The sequence below is a fragment of the Bipolaris victoriae genome (genome assembly GCF_000527765.1).
Source record: "Bipolaris victoriae FI3 unplaced genomic scaffold scaffold_11, whole genome shotgun sequence".
NCBI classification, from domain to species: Eukaryota; Fungi; Ascomycota; class Dothideomycetes; order Pleosporales; family Pleosporaceae; genus Bipolaris; species Bipolaris victoriae.
The window spans coordinates 378899-390804 of record NW_014575381.1 but is presented as its reverse complement, the minus strand read 5'-3'; the positions used below and the strand labels follow the sequence as shown (position 1 = coordinate 390804).

The 11906-nt window shown below is 50.4% G+C and overlaps 4 protein-coding genes across 4 annotated transcripts; all 4 read left to right on the top strand.

The window, feature by feature from the left end:
- Nucleotides 1-524: 524 nt before the first annotated feature.
- On the top strand, nucleotides 525-1001 carry COCVIDRAFT_12843 (hypothetical protein; the record flags this gene model as incomplete). The annotated part of the gene is made up of 1 exon (XM_014704940.1): nucleotides 525-1001. The coding sequence occupies one exon, from the start codon at nucleotides 525-527 to the stop codon at nucleotides 999-1001; it is 477 nt and encodes a 158-aa protein (XP_014560426.1).
- Nucleotides 1002-1332: 331 nt separating this feature from the next.
- Nucleotides 1333-1608, top strand: COCVIDRAFT_88959 (hypothetical protein; the record flags this gene model as incomplete). The annotated part of the gene is made up of 1 exon (XM_014705077.1): nucleotides 1333-1608. The coding sequence occupies one exon, from the start codon at nucleotides 1333-1335 to the stop codon at nucleotides 1606-1608; it is 276 nt and encodes a 91-aa protein (XP_014560563.1).
- Nucleotides 1609-2045: 437 nt separating this feature from the next.
- COCVIDRAFT_23435 (hypothetical protein) lies at nucleotides 2046-3632 on the top strand (the record flags this gene model as incomplete). The annotated part of the gene is made up of 1 exon (XM_014704971.1): nucleotides 2046-3632. The coding sequence occupies one exon, from the start codon at nucleotides 2046-2048 to the stop codon at nucleotides 3630-3632; it is 1587 nt and encodes a 528-aa protein (XP_014560457.1).
- Nucleotides 3633-4587: 955 nt separating this feature from the next.
- COCVIDRAFT_34522 (hypothetical protein) lies at nucleotides 4588-11808 on the top strand (the record flags this gene model as incomplete). Its single annotated transcript, XM_014705076.1, has 9 exons — nucleotides 4588-6366; nucleotides 6426-6689; nucleotides 6735-9593; nucleotides 9645-9725; nucleotides 9789-10073; nucleotides 10138-10648; nucleotides 10841-11127; nucleotides 11157-11346; nucleotides 11441-11808. The coding sequence occupies 9 exons, from the start codon at nucleotides 4588-4590 to the stop codon at nucleotides 11806-11808; spliced, it is 6624 nt and encodes a 2207-aa protein (XP_014560562.1).
- Between the last annotated feature and the right edge of the window lie 98 nt (nucleotides 11809-11906).

Sequence of the window (11906 nt, the reverse complement as noted above, 5' to 3'; positions counted from 1 at the left end):
GCAGTAGCCTTATAAAATATTGTTCCGAGTTTTGTGGTATGTATCTCAGCAGCAATATATGTACTCGCCGAATAGCGGTAGTAGCCGTTTCGGCTCGGCCGCCGGGCGTAAATAAATTGTGTGTGTGTGTGTGTGTGTGTGTGTGTGTGTGTGTGTGTATCAAGGCAACTTGGTCTAGAACAAGAGAGAAACATTCTCCTGATCACCTTTTACACCAATACCTCAGCAAAATGTTCCAAAGAAGGATCTCCGTCTTGGATGGACGAAATCTGGTACGACTAGCATCCCCGGACTTCATTCCAGAATAGACGCTGCCTTGAGTGGCCGGTACTCTAATTGCTAACCTCTTGGAATACTTTGGTAATGAACCTTGAATAAAGAGATTCTCTAGATATAACGAGCATCTCAAATATAAATAGAGCCCTGAGCACCTCATGAATTCATGTCAATCTGCAGATCATCTCCTCGGCTCTTCACGAAGCTTTTAACTAACGAAGCATATTTTTACATTCTCTACTGTCAAGATGCGTTTCACCAACACTCTTACTGCGGTCCTCGGTATTAACTCAATGGCTACTGCTGGCTTCGTCAAGGCTGATTTTTATATCAGCAACGTCGCTGGTACCCAACTTGAGCGCCTGAACAGCTACAGAAACCAGCACCAGCTGACTCCGGAACAAGACAAAGTTCTTGACCAGGCAGCGGAGATTGTCCGCACGGCCGACCATTCTCAGATTGGTATCATCCGCGCTGCTACCGAGGCCGCCTTTGGTAATGCTGAAGCCGCATACATCCTCACCGGCAAGCACCGAGGCAGCGAGAATACTTTTGCCGAGAAACGGGCCCTGCTCCGCCGTGCAACAGACTGCAACTGCTCGACCGACGACAACTACTGCAATGACAGCCAGTACTGCGCCTACAACTATGGCAATTGTAACTTCAAGCCTGGGTGCGGTACTCTTTGGCTTGAGGTATGTGATGGCAGGTGCGTCAAGAAGTGATGCGAGTCCTGTTTAGTAATCGAAAAAAAATTGGAACACAAAAGATGGCTATCTCATCTGTTGCTGGCTAGTTTTATCAATTCGCTTTTATAGTTATTATATCTGTGGTTAAATGTTATCAAACCTCTCTATCATTTCCTTACGTATTCAGTTATGTGAGGCATTCCTACAGAGGTATGTTCCAAAAGTCCTTGCCAGTGTATCATTAGCGACTGGTCTATCGGTCCAACTGTTTTAGCATCCACACCGACTTTTTGATGCTGGTGTTGATGCTGGTGTTGATGCTGGTGATGGTCTATATACTCAATCTTTTGGTGTTTTCAACTATACTATGGCTCCCAACACTGATTCCTATATCCGTGCGCTCATTGTGACGCTGAAGTCACCTTCGGGTGGCAAAAATACTGCCCAGATCAGCACTACCACAGGTATTTCACCACGTACTATTGACGCAATCTATGGTAGAGCATGCCAGCGTAGCTTCGAGCCCAATTTACCTACGATTAAGCTCCTCCTAGAGCACCTCGAAGATGTCTCTCGTATTAGGCTCCCGCGTAAGCAAGAAGCTATCCACGAAGCTGCTATCAAGAAAGTACGCCGCGACTAATGTAGACGGGAGAAGAGCTACGCTAATATCATCTACCATATAGTCAATAGATAGGAAACGTAAAGCTCTAAAACTAACCATATGTTTATTCTTATTTTAACTCTTTATTCATCATTCAAAATCTTATTCTACTATAATATACCACTATCAAATGTCATTATAAAATTTCCTAACTCAAAATCATACATACTATGAATAAAACTATTGACTATTAACTAATCTTCACAAATAAAGATATATCAACATTGAGTAGTGAAATACAGTAGACAAGTTCTAGAGTTAGAAAAGTAGTTATTAAAGATTAGTAATCGAGAGATAAGGCTACGTTCTCGTAACGTGTTAACTAACTACTTAGCCTACTAACTCAATATAGCTACAGACATCACAGTCGTAGTAAAGAAGAATATCCTTATTTTATTAGACTGTATTTTGTTAACATGCATCCTCTTGTCTCCTATCCTAACATCGACGTTCTGGTCGTTGGTGGCGGGAATGCAGGCTTCTCCGCCGCCATCGCTGCCGCCCAAGCTGGCGCCCGTCGTGTTGTTCTTGTTGAAAAAGCGCCAAAGGAATGGGCTGGAGGAAACAGTTACTTCACAGCAGGCGCTTTCCGCACCACTCATAATGGCATTGACGACCTATTGCCCATTGTCAACAATGTTGACGCCGAGATAGTAGAACTCATCGACATGAAGCCGTATACCAAGGATGATTTCAGCAACGACATGCATCGTATATGCTCAGGCCGCTCGGATGCCGCGCTGAGCCAGGCACTGATCGACGAATCCAACGAAGCTGTCAAGTGGCTTGCGAAAAACGGAATCAGGTTCCAGCTCTCTTTCAATCGCCAGGCGTACAAGGTCAATGGCCGTTTGAAGTTTTGGGGCGGCCTAGCGCTCATGACACAGGACGGTGGCAAAGGATTGATTGCGGATCATCAAGCCTGTGCGGCACGGAACAATGTGGAGGTATACTACTCCACGGCCGCCAAACGCATCATCACTTCTTCGTCAGGTGCCGTGACAGGAGTCATGGTAGAATGCGAGGGCGTAGATACACTCGTTACGACCAATGCCGTCATTCTTGCAGCAGGAGGCTTTGAAGCGAATCCGCGTATGCGCTCCCAGTATCTTGGCCCTAATTGGGATGTTGCACGTGTCCGTGGCACGCCTTTCAACACAGGCGAAATGCTGGAATTCGCGATTCGCGATGTCAATGCCAAGCAAGCGGGCAATTGGTCTGGCTGCCATTCTACCTGCTGGGATGCCAATGCTCCTGCAAATAGTGGCGATCGCGACGTGTCGAATGAGTTTACAAAGTCTGGATACCCGCTTGGCCTAATGATCAACATCAACGGTGAAAGGTTCGTCGATGAAGGGGTTGACATGCGTAACTACACCTACGCGAAGTTCGGACGGGCTATTCACGAGCAGCCTGAAGGCGTAGCTTTCCAAGTCTGGGACCAACACGCGATACCATGGTTGCGCGACGAAGAGTATAGAGACGAACGTGTTCAAAAGATATGGGGCGCTACTTTGGAAGTATTGGCAGAGAAGCTCGCTGCGAAGTCGGGACTGAGCAATCCTCAGCAGTTCGTTGCGACAATCACTGAGTACAATGAGGCAGTCTACGTGTCTCAAGCGGAAAACCTAAATAAACATTGGGATCCAGCTGTCAAAGATGGGGTTTCAACACAATCTTCAACCAAGAAATTAGCGCTGGCAAAGTCTAACTGGGCGCTTCCACTCGATAAAGGCCCTTTTATGGCCGTCAAAGTATGCTGTGGAGTCACCTTTACGTTTGGCGGACTGGCCGTAAACCCTGAGAGTACTGCAGTCATTTCCAACTCCGGCAGGGAGATCGGTGGGTTGTTTTGTGTCGGTGAGATGCTTGGAGGGTTATTCTACAGCAATTATCCTGGAGGCAGTGGATTGACTTCTGGCGCAGTATTTGGTCGGAGAGCTGGAACTGCAGCGGCGAACATAGTTAGTGCTCGTGTTGCGGCGGTGCCACCAGCTTTGTGATTATTAGGTTGCGCATGTCGCTAGTATTGCTTACAGAGACGAATTAGCAGATCCAATGTTGCAGCAATTGCAACTGGAATCGCATAGTGCCGAAATGGTGGTTTTTGTGTAAAATATGGCATTTCAACTCTTAAGCCAGATCAGCCTCATCGCTCCCTCTAGACGCATGGATTGCGGCGACGGCTCAAGCGTGTAATGGGGATAGAATGTATTGTTCGATATTCAAAGGCATTATGCCGTCCGCTGGGAAGGCTGTCATAACCAGGTGGAGTGTTGGTATTGACAGTGCACTTGAGTCGTATTAATACCTGATCCACCTGAGCGCTTGAAACATTCCTGACAATAGCGCGAGGCCATTTCGGCAACTTGAGCAACTACAGGAACACAACACAGATTTTAAGGGGGAATTTGCACAAATTGTATGTGCAGAGATCCCCGTATCCCATAATTCCATGGCCCCAATACGCGTAAGCAATCTGGAACGACGAGAGTGGAGGACGAAGTGCCGCGAGTAACTGTCAAGACATATACTTAGAGCAAACCAGCACCTGTCTTCGAAGAGGATAATACATCCCAGATAATAGACTCAGTGTTGCTGTAGAGCCAGCTGAGATTCGCCTCCTTCTCAACTCATATAATCCGTACGCTTGAAGATTTCTTCCCGAGACCAGATACTTGTTCTCGAAAAACATAGGCGGACATTCTATGAGCGCATGTAAAAGCTATGCGATGGCGTCTAGAAGATACTTGAGATCATTCCAGCAAAGCCATAATAGGAACTGCCTATGATTGATGGGATTGTGGTTGGTGTCTGATTCCTCTTAGCCGAGACCAAGTGTCACCAATACGATTCCTACGGATACAATCCTTTCCTCACCACCACATGTTTCTCCAGCACTAATCGTACCCCGCACATGAGCATCTTGCGTTGAATAGAGGGAACGATCGATCGCGGATGCCTCCTTCGCGATATGACATTGCAACTCACTGCTCACCATTCGGCGGTGATGGGTTAATTCCCACTGAGCATGGGTACTTCATCGATGCTCACCTAGGGGAACTGGATACGTCTTTCTTCAGTTTTACCAAGGCTGAGCTGGAATACATTGATCCACATCAGCGTCACCTTCTGGAAGTTGTACACGAGTGCTTCGAGAGTGCGGGAGAAGCAAACTACCGTGGTGCAAACATCGGATGCTACGTTGGGTCGTTCAGCGACGATTGGAGGGAGACTCTCTTCCACGATCTCCAAATGTACGGCAAGTACCCAGTAGCTATTGGAGGGGACTTTAGTGTTCTCAGCCGGATCTCATTTGAGTATGACTTACGCGGACCGAGCATAAGTACCAGGACAGCGTGTTCTTCAGCACTGGTTGCCTTGACGCAGGGGTGTACCGCCATGTCGATGGGAGAGTGCGACGCGGCCATTGTGGCTGGCTGCCAGTTCATACTCACACCAACAATGAACGTTATCGTGTTAACACGAGGCATGTTGTCCAAGGACGGCTCGTGCAAGTCTTTTGACGCGGCCGCGGATGGCTATGGACGCGGAGAAGCCATTAATGCAGTGTACCTGAAGCTGTTGGCTGCAGCGCTGCGTGACCGGAACCCCATTCGCGGCATCATTCGCAGCAGCGCAGTCAACGATGACGGCAAGACGGCAGGTTTTAGTGTCCCCAGCACTTTGACGCAGGAAGCATTGATAAGGCAAGCGTATCGAATGGCCGGCATCGCCGACTGCTCTCAGACACCCTTTGTCGAATGCCACGGCACGGGAATCAAAGTGGGTGACCCGATCGAGGCGTCGACAATTGCTCGCCTCTACAACGAGAAGAAGCAGATCTTCATTGGCTCGGCCAAGCCTAACATGGGGCATTCGGGAGGTGCTTCGGGTCTGACATCGTTCATCAAGGCCATCTTGGCTGTTGAGAAGGGCATCATCCCGCCCAATATCCGTTTCGAGACATCCAATCCAAAGATTCCGTTCAAAGAAGGGGGCTTGACGGTGCCTACAGAACCCATTCCCTGGCCCCTAGACCGTCCCGTCCGAGTGGACATCAACTCTTTCGGCATGGGAGGCGTAAATGCTCACACCGTCGTTGAATCGGCGAAGAACATTACTCCTGCTCAATCTCCTAGTTCGGGCTGCTGTGGGCCTTCGTTACTGTTGTTTTCTGCAAACACCTCCGAGTCTCTCGTCAAGATTGTGGAGAAGAACCACGCTTACCTACAAAAAAAGCCCCAGGCGGTCTCTGACCTCGCCTACACGTTGGCAGCCCGGAGGGTTCATCTGCCATTCCGTACGTACTCTATAGTCAAGAATGGAGAGATGAAAACGTTTCCCTCTTCTCGCGTGCCAGAACGGCGACCAGACATCGTCATGGTGTTCACCGGTCAAGGGGCTCAGTGGCCCGGGATGGGCGCTCGTCTATACGAGACGAACGCCAGGTTCAAGGAGTCACTGCTTCTCAGTGAGCGTGTTCTTGCAGAACTTCCAGAGGCCCCGAAATGGTCTCTAATAGAAGAGATCCACAATGGGGAATGTAGCAACATCCACAAAGCGCAGTACGCGCAGCCAGTTTGCACAGCTGTGCAGATTGCACTGGTGGACGCACTGGCCGAGGTTAACGTAAAGCCTTTTGCGGTGGTGGGCCATTCCTCCGGAGAGCTGGCGGCAGCGTATGCATCTGGAAGACTGACGGCGCGCGAGGCCATGATTTGTGCTTTTATCGAGGTTTGATCTCAGCAGAAGTTGTGCGGGTCGGGGCAATGGCTGCCGTTGGTATGGGAAAGGCGGAGATCGAGCCATTCCTTGTACCTGGCGTTGTTGTTGCTTGCGAGAATTCACCGTCAAGTGTGACTATCTCAGGAAATCTCGAATCCGTCAATGAAGTGACCAGTGCCATCAAAACCGGTTCGACTGCGCTAGCACGCCAGCTCAAGGTCGACACTGCATACCATTCTTGGTACATGACAGAGGTTGGCGGCAGGTACAAGTCCTTGTTGGACCGCTACCTAGGGAGCGGCACCGACTCATCGATTCCATTTGCCTCTTCGGTGGCCGGAGGGCTTGAACAGATTACTCTGAACACTGAGTACTAGCAGAGAAATCTGGAATGTCCGGTGCAGTTCAACCAAGCAGTTGGGGCAATTCTGGAGAGATTCAAGCAGCCCCTCTTCTTTCTCGAAGTAGGTCCTCACTCGGCCCTCTCGGGGCCTCTTCATCAGATATTCGATGACAAGTCTGTTACTCATGGCTATGAATCATGTCTTGTGAGATCGAAGCCCTGTTCTGAATCTTTCTTAGGCCTTGTGGGTCAGCTGTTTGCACAGGATCAGGCATTGCATATGGATGTGCTCACCGACCCGGACGGCACAGCGCAGGTCCTGGCGGATGCGCCGACGTACTCATGGGACCACTCCATGTCAAATGTGTATGCGCCACGAAGCATCAAAGAGTGGAAAAAGTCGCCATTCCCTCGACATGAGCTACTGGGGGCTAGGAATGTGTTCAGTACGGATGATCAACCATCTTGGCGCAACGTCCTCTTCTTCAAACATTTCCCTTGGCTCTTCGAGCACAAAGTGGCTGGAAATGCAGTGTTTCCTGCGGCAGGCTACATTGCAATGACAATTGAAGCGGTGCGGCAGGTTGGCGCAGGCGATGCGGGATATCAGATCCAAAACCTACAACTCAGTCATGCTATGGTGCTGGACCGATACAACACGATTGAGATAATGACTTCGCTTTGGCGATGCGGCAGTCGGTACGATTTCACTATCAGCTCTCACAATGACGTATCTTGGGTTGAGCATTGCTCAGGCCGGATCCGACGCGGAACCTCCTTCTCGAAGCCTCTGGAAGATAACCACTCATCTGATCTTACTCGTTCCACTGATCCCGCCAAATGGTATCAGATCTTAGCCAAGACTGGGGTCGACTACGGAGCTAGCTTCCAGGGAGTCCGCTCGCTTCGGTCGTCGTCTTCACGTCTGTACTCGTCGGCCACGGTAGTCTCTACCGTCAAGCAGACTGTGTACTATCCGATTCATCCCACAAAAATGGATGCTTGTTTTCAGGGGGTCTATGCGGCATCGTACCAGGGACTTGAGTGGAAGATTGGCCAACTTCCTTTGCCGACCCGGTTCGGGAAGATCAACATCCTCGACTGCGTGTCCAACATGACCTGCAATGTATCAGCGCATTCGCTCAGGCGAGGCGCTTTAGGCGCAAGTGCCGAAGCATATGCAGCAAATGGCACGATGGTGATGACTCTGGAGGATACACTGATTCAGCCATTGGGGGTAACCACAGTGGATACCAATAGCGGGAGCGGTGCGAGACTTCACTGGGGACAGGGAATTGACTTTGTTCCGTTGAGCAGCTTGGTTTCCTCGCCACCGGGTTGGACAGAGAATGCCATGATGCTAAGTCGCCTGACCAAAGCATGCATTGAAGACAGCTTGTCGCAGCTGGAGAAGCATGGGGTGACAAAGAGTGTTTCGCACCTTGCAAAATACCACGATTGGCTGCGAGCACATGATGATGCCAGGTCTTCTGGTCTAGTGGTGAAGGACATTGCTCAGCAGGCATCGAAAACCTCGATTGGGGCCTGCGCCACGGCCATGGTCAGAGTCGTGGACAACATTGTTTCGTTGTGCAAGGGCGAAGTCGGCCCAGTGGAACTGCTTCTAAGCGACGATACACTATTGGAAATGTATGACTACTTGAACATGGTCAATCGGACTCCACTGTTCAGGGCGCTCGGCCACCACCATCCAAGTCAACGGATCCTAGAGATTGGAGCAGGAACGGGCGGTACAACGGCCAAGATTCTTGGAGTGACTCAGTATTCTACATACACCTTTACTGATATCTCGGCCGCTTTCTTTCCGGCCGCCCGGTCGCGGTTCGAGATGTACCCTAACCTAATCTTCAAGACACTGGATATCACAAAGGATCCATTGAGCCAGGGATTCCTTCCGGAATCTTTCGATCTCATCGTTGCATCCAACGTGTTGCACGCCACTACGAGTCTCCGCGAAACACTGGTCAATGTGCGACGGCTTCTTCACCCTTACGGAAAACTGCTCCTAGAAGAGCTTTGCGGAGACGTCAAGTACTCCAACATCGTTACCGGCGTCCTGTCCGGGTGGTGGGCTGGTGAAGACGATAATCGGGCGGACGAGCCGTATATCAATCCCGAGAGGTGGGACGTGGAGATGCGGGCCGCGGGTTTCAACGGCCTGGACAGCCTCGCTTTTGATGTGGCTCCCTCACTTCAGGGCATGGCATACATGCTTACCAGTCCCAATACTAGCTCTGCTGATGCACTAGCATGGGATGAGTTGCAGAAAGGTCACGTCAGCCAAAACATCAATGGTATTGAGCCAAAGAACAGAGCCTCGCCTCATAGGACACTCAAATTCACAGTCCTTGTGTCCGATTCAGGGTCCTCAAAAACCGCTATAGTCTTCCAAAAGCAGCTGCGGTCTCGTGGGCACGAGGTGACGCTTCAGAGCCTTGGAGAGTCGTTGGCTCCCTCATCAGATGTCATTGTCCTAGTGGATACTGCTCTACCATTCTTCCACGATATCTCTGCTTCCAACCTATCTAGATTCCAACACTTCTTGCGCGAGCTGCAGCGATCACACTCAGGGGCGCTTTGGGTGACTCAAAGCAGCCAGGTGGGGTGCAAAGACCCGCGTTATTCGCTGTCAATCGGCGTGGCTAGGACGTCTCGCACAGAGTTTGGCGTCGATCTCACTACTTGCGAGTTGGACACTGTAAATTATACTGCGGTGGCTCTAACGCTTGATGTGTTCGAGCAGTTTAGGAAACGTGTTGAGACCGAGACATATCTGCGCGAGATGGAATATGTAATCCACGAGAACTCGGTTCTGGTAGGGCGCATGCAGCCTTTCTCAATGCAGGGAGAGGTTGAAAACCCAGGACGTATGGCATTTATCAGGAATGATTCGAGGCTTGTATTTGACTCTGACACGTCAAAGTGGGTAGTGCATGCACTACAGCGAACCCTCGGGCCAGATGAGGTTGAAATTGATGTTGATACAGCGGGTGTGAGCTATCTGGTATGTTTCTAATCCTTCACTAGATGAGGGGCAGTGTTCGGTACTAATGGCTTCTCTTCACAGGATGTTCTCAATGCCGCAGAAATCGGTGCACTCTCTGGTAGTGGTCTGGGGGTTGACGCTGCCGGAACTGTGCGCCGTGTTGGCTCCCACGTCACAGATCTCTCCCCTGGGGACCGAGTGATCGTACTTGGGTCCGAATGCTTCAGCACGTCCGTTACTGTGGCCAGGAAATGCTGCGCTCGAATCCTGAACGAGTTATTGTTAAAGGATGCAAGCACAATGCCCTTGGCCTTTGCTACTGCTATTCATTCTCTGATCGATGTCGGCCAGCTCAAGAAAAATCCGGTTAGTTACAATTATCTCTCCCCTACCATAATTGTAACGTTATGCTGATGGATGGGCTTCTTAGACTGTGTTGATTCATTCAGCATCTGGAGGGGTGGGGAGCGCTGCTATCCAAATCAGTCAAATGATTGGAGCCGAAATTTACGTAACTGTCGGAAGTGACAAGAAAGCAGAAAGCTTGATGAAGACCTTCGGAATCTCTCCGAATCGAATTTTCGATTCTCGTACCGGATCGTTTGTCCGTGGCATCAAGGACGCAACTAATGAGCGCGGGGTAGACTTGGTCTTGAACACGCTGTCCGGGGACCTATTTGCGGCTTCATGCGAATGCGTTGGACCGGAGGACAAGCTCATCAACCTCGTCAGAAAAACAGGCAACAAAACTCGGACACCCTCGAAGTTACTTCTGAACAATGTGTCACTCATCACAATTAACATCCTCAATCAATTGAAGAGAGATGAAGCAGACGACGCCCCTGGACCATTACCCGCTCGAATCATGGACCTCTATTCTCAGGGACAAATTCGACCATTGACCATTGCAGAGACGTTTTCTGCGCGCGATTTTCAGCAGTGTCTCCGGTTCATGGAAGCTGGATAGCATATTGGCAAAATGTTGTTGTCTATGGGTGAGTCTGAGGGGTTGCCGCAGTCTTCGCATCGGTTTTCCACCATGAGGTTCAAGAGCGATGCATCCTATCTACTCGTTGGAGGTCTCGGCGGACTGGGTCGTGGTCTCGTGCGGTGAATGGCTGAGCACGGTGCAGCACACTTTATGTTTTTATCACACAGTCCTGGAGCTGAGGCGCACAAAGAGCTATTTTGCGAGATGGAAAGAAAAGGGTGTACCGTGACGGTGGTCCGGGGAGGTGTTTCCAGTCTTGTGGACGTGGAAAAAGCCATTTCTGCATCACCAGAACCGCTCAAGGGCATTTTCAACCTATCCATGGTGTTGCAGGACGGGTCGCTGCTAACTATGTCTCTGGCTGACTGGAAGGCCGCGACGCAACCCAAGGTTCAGGGCACGTGGAATCTGCATACTGCGTCTCGACAAGTAGATCTGGATTTCTTTGTACTATTCAGCTCCATGTGCGGTATCATTGGGATGCCGAACAAGCCAACTACTCGGCGGGAAATACTTTTATGGATGCCTTCGTGCAGTATCGACACAGCCAAAGCCTGCCTGCGTCAGCTATTGACGTGGGGGCCGTCGAGGGAATTGGCTGGACTGCGGAAAACACAAAGACTCTAGAACGATCGAAGTGGCTCGAGAGTGCAGTCATGTCGCAGCAGGAGCTGTTCCAGGCCGTCACACTAGCCATCCTTGGATCGTCGTCTGGCGACCTACTCCAACCGGGATTCCGCAGCCCATGGCGTCGATGCTAGTGGTGCTGGCACCGTTGGAGATGCTCTGAGGGGCTTCATCGCCACGCTGCCGGCCAACGTTGACAAGTTAGATGACCCCAACACGAGCAAATTCATCGTGAGGGAGATTGCAGCTTGGGTCTTTGATCTTCTTCTGAAGCCCATTCAGGATGATGACGAGATCGATCTCGCCCGCTCGTTTGTCGACATTGGATTGGACAGCCTGGCAGCCGTCGAGCTGCGCAGCTGGTGGAAGGCAACTTTGGGCCTGAACATCAGCGTATTGGAGATCTTTTCGTTTGCGAACTTGGCTGCCATGGGTGATCATGCAACCAAGGGGTTAAGGGCAAAGTTTACATCTGCTTCTTAAGGGGTTCGCGCATGCTTCGCACAAGAACTGCTGTTCAGTTTAGGAAGGCTTTAGTGTAAGTTAGTGAGAGACTGAAGATTAAACAACTCAACGCTTGC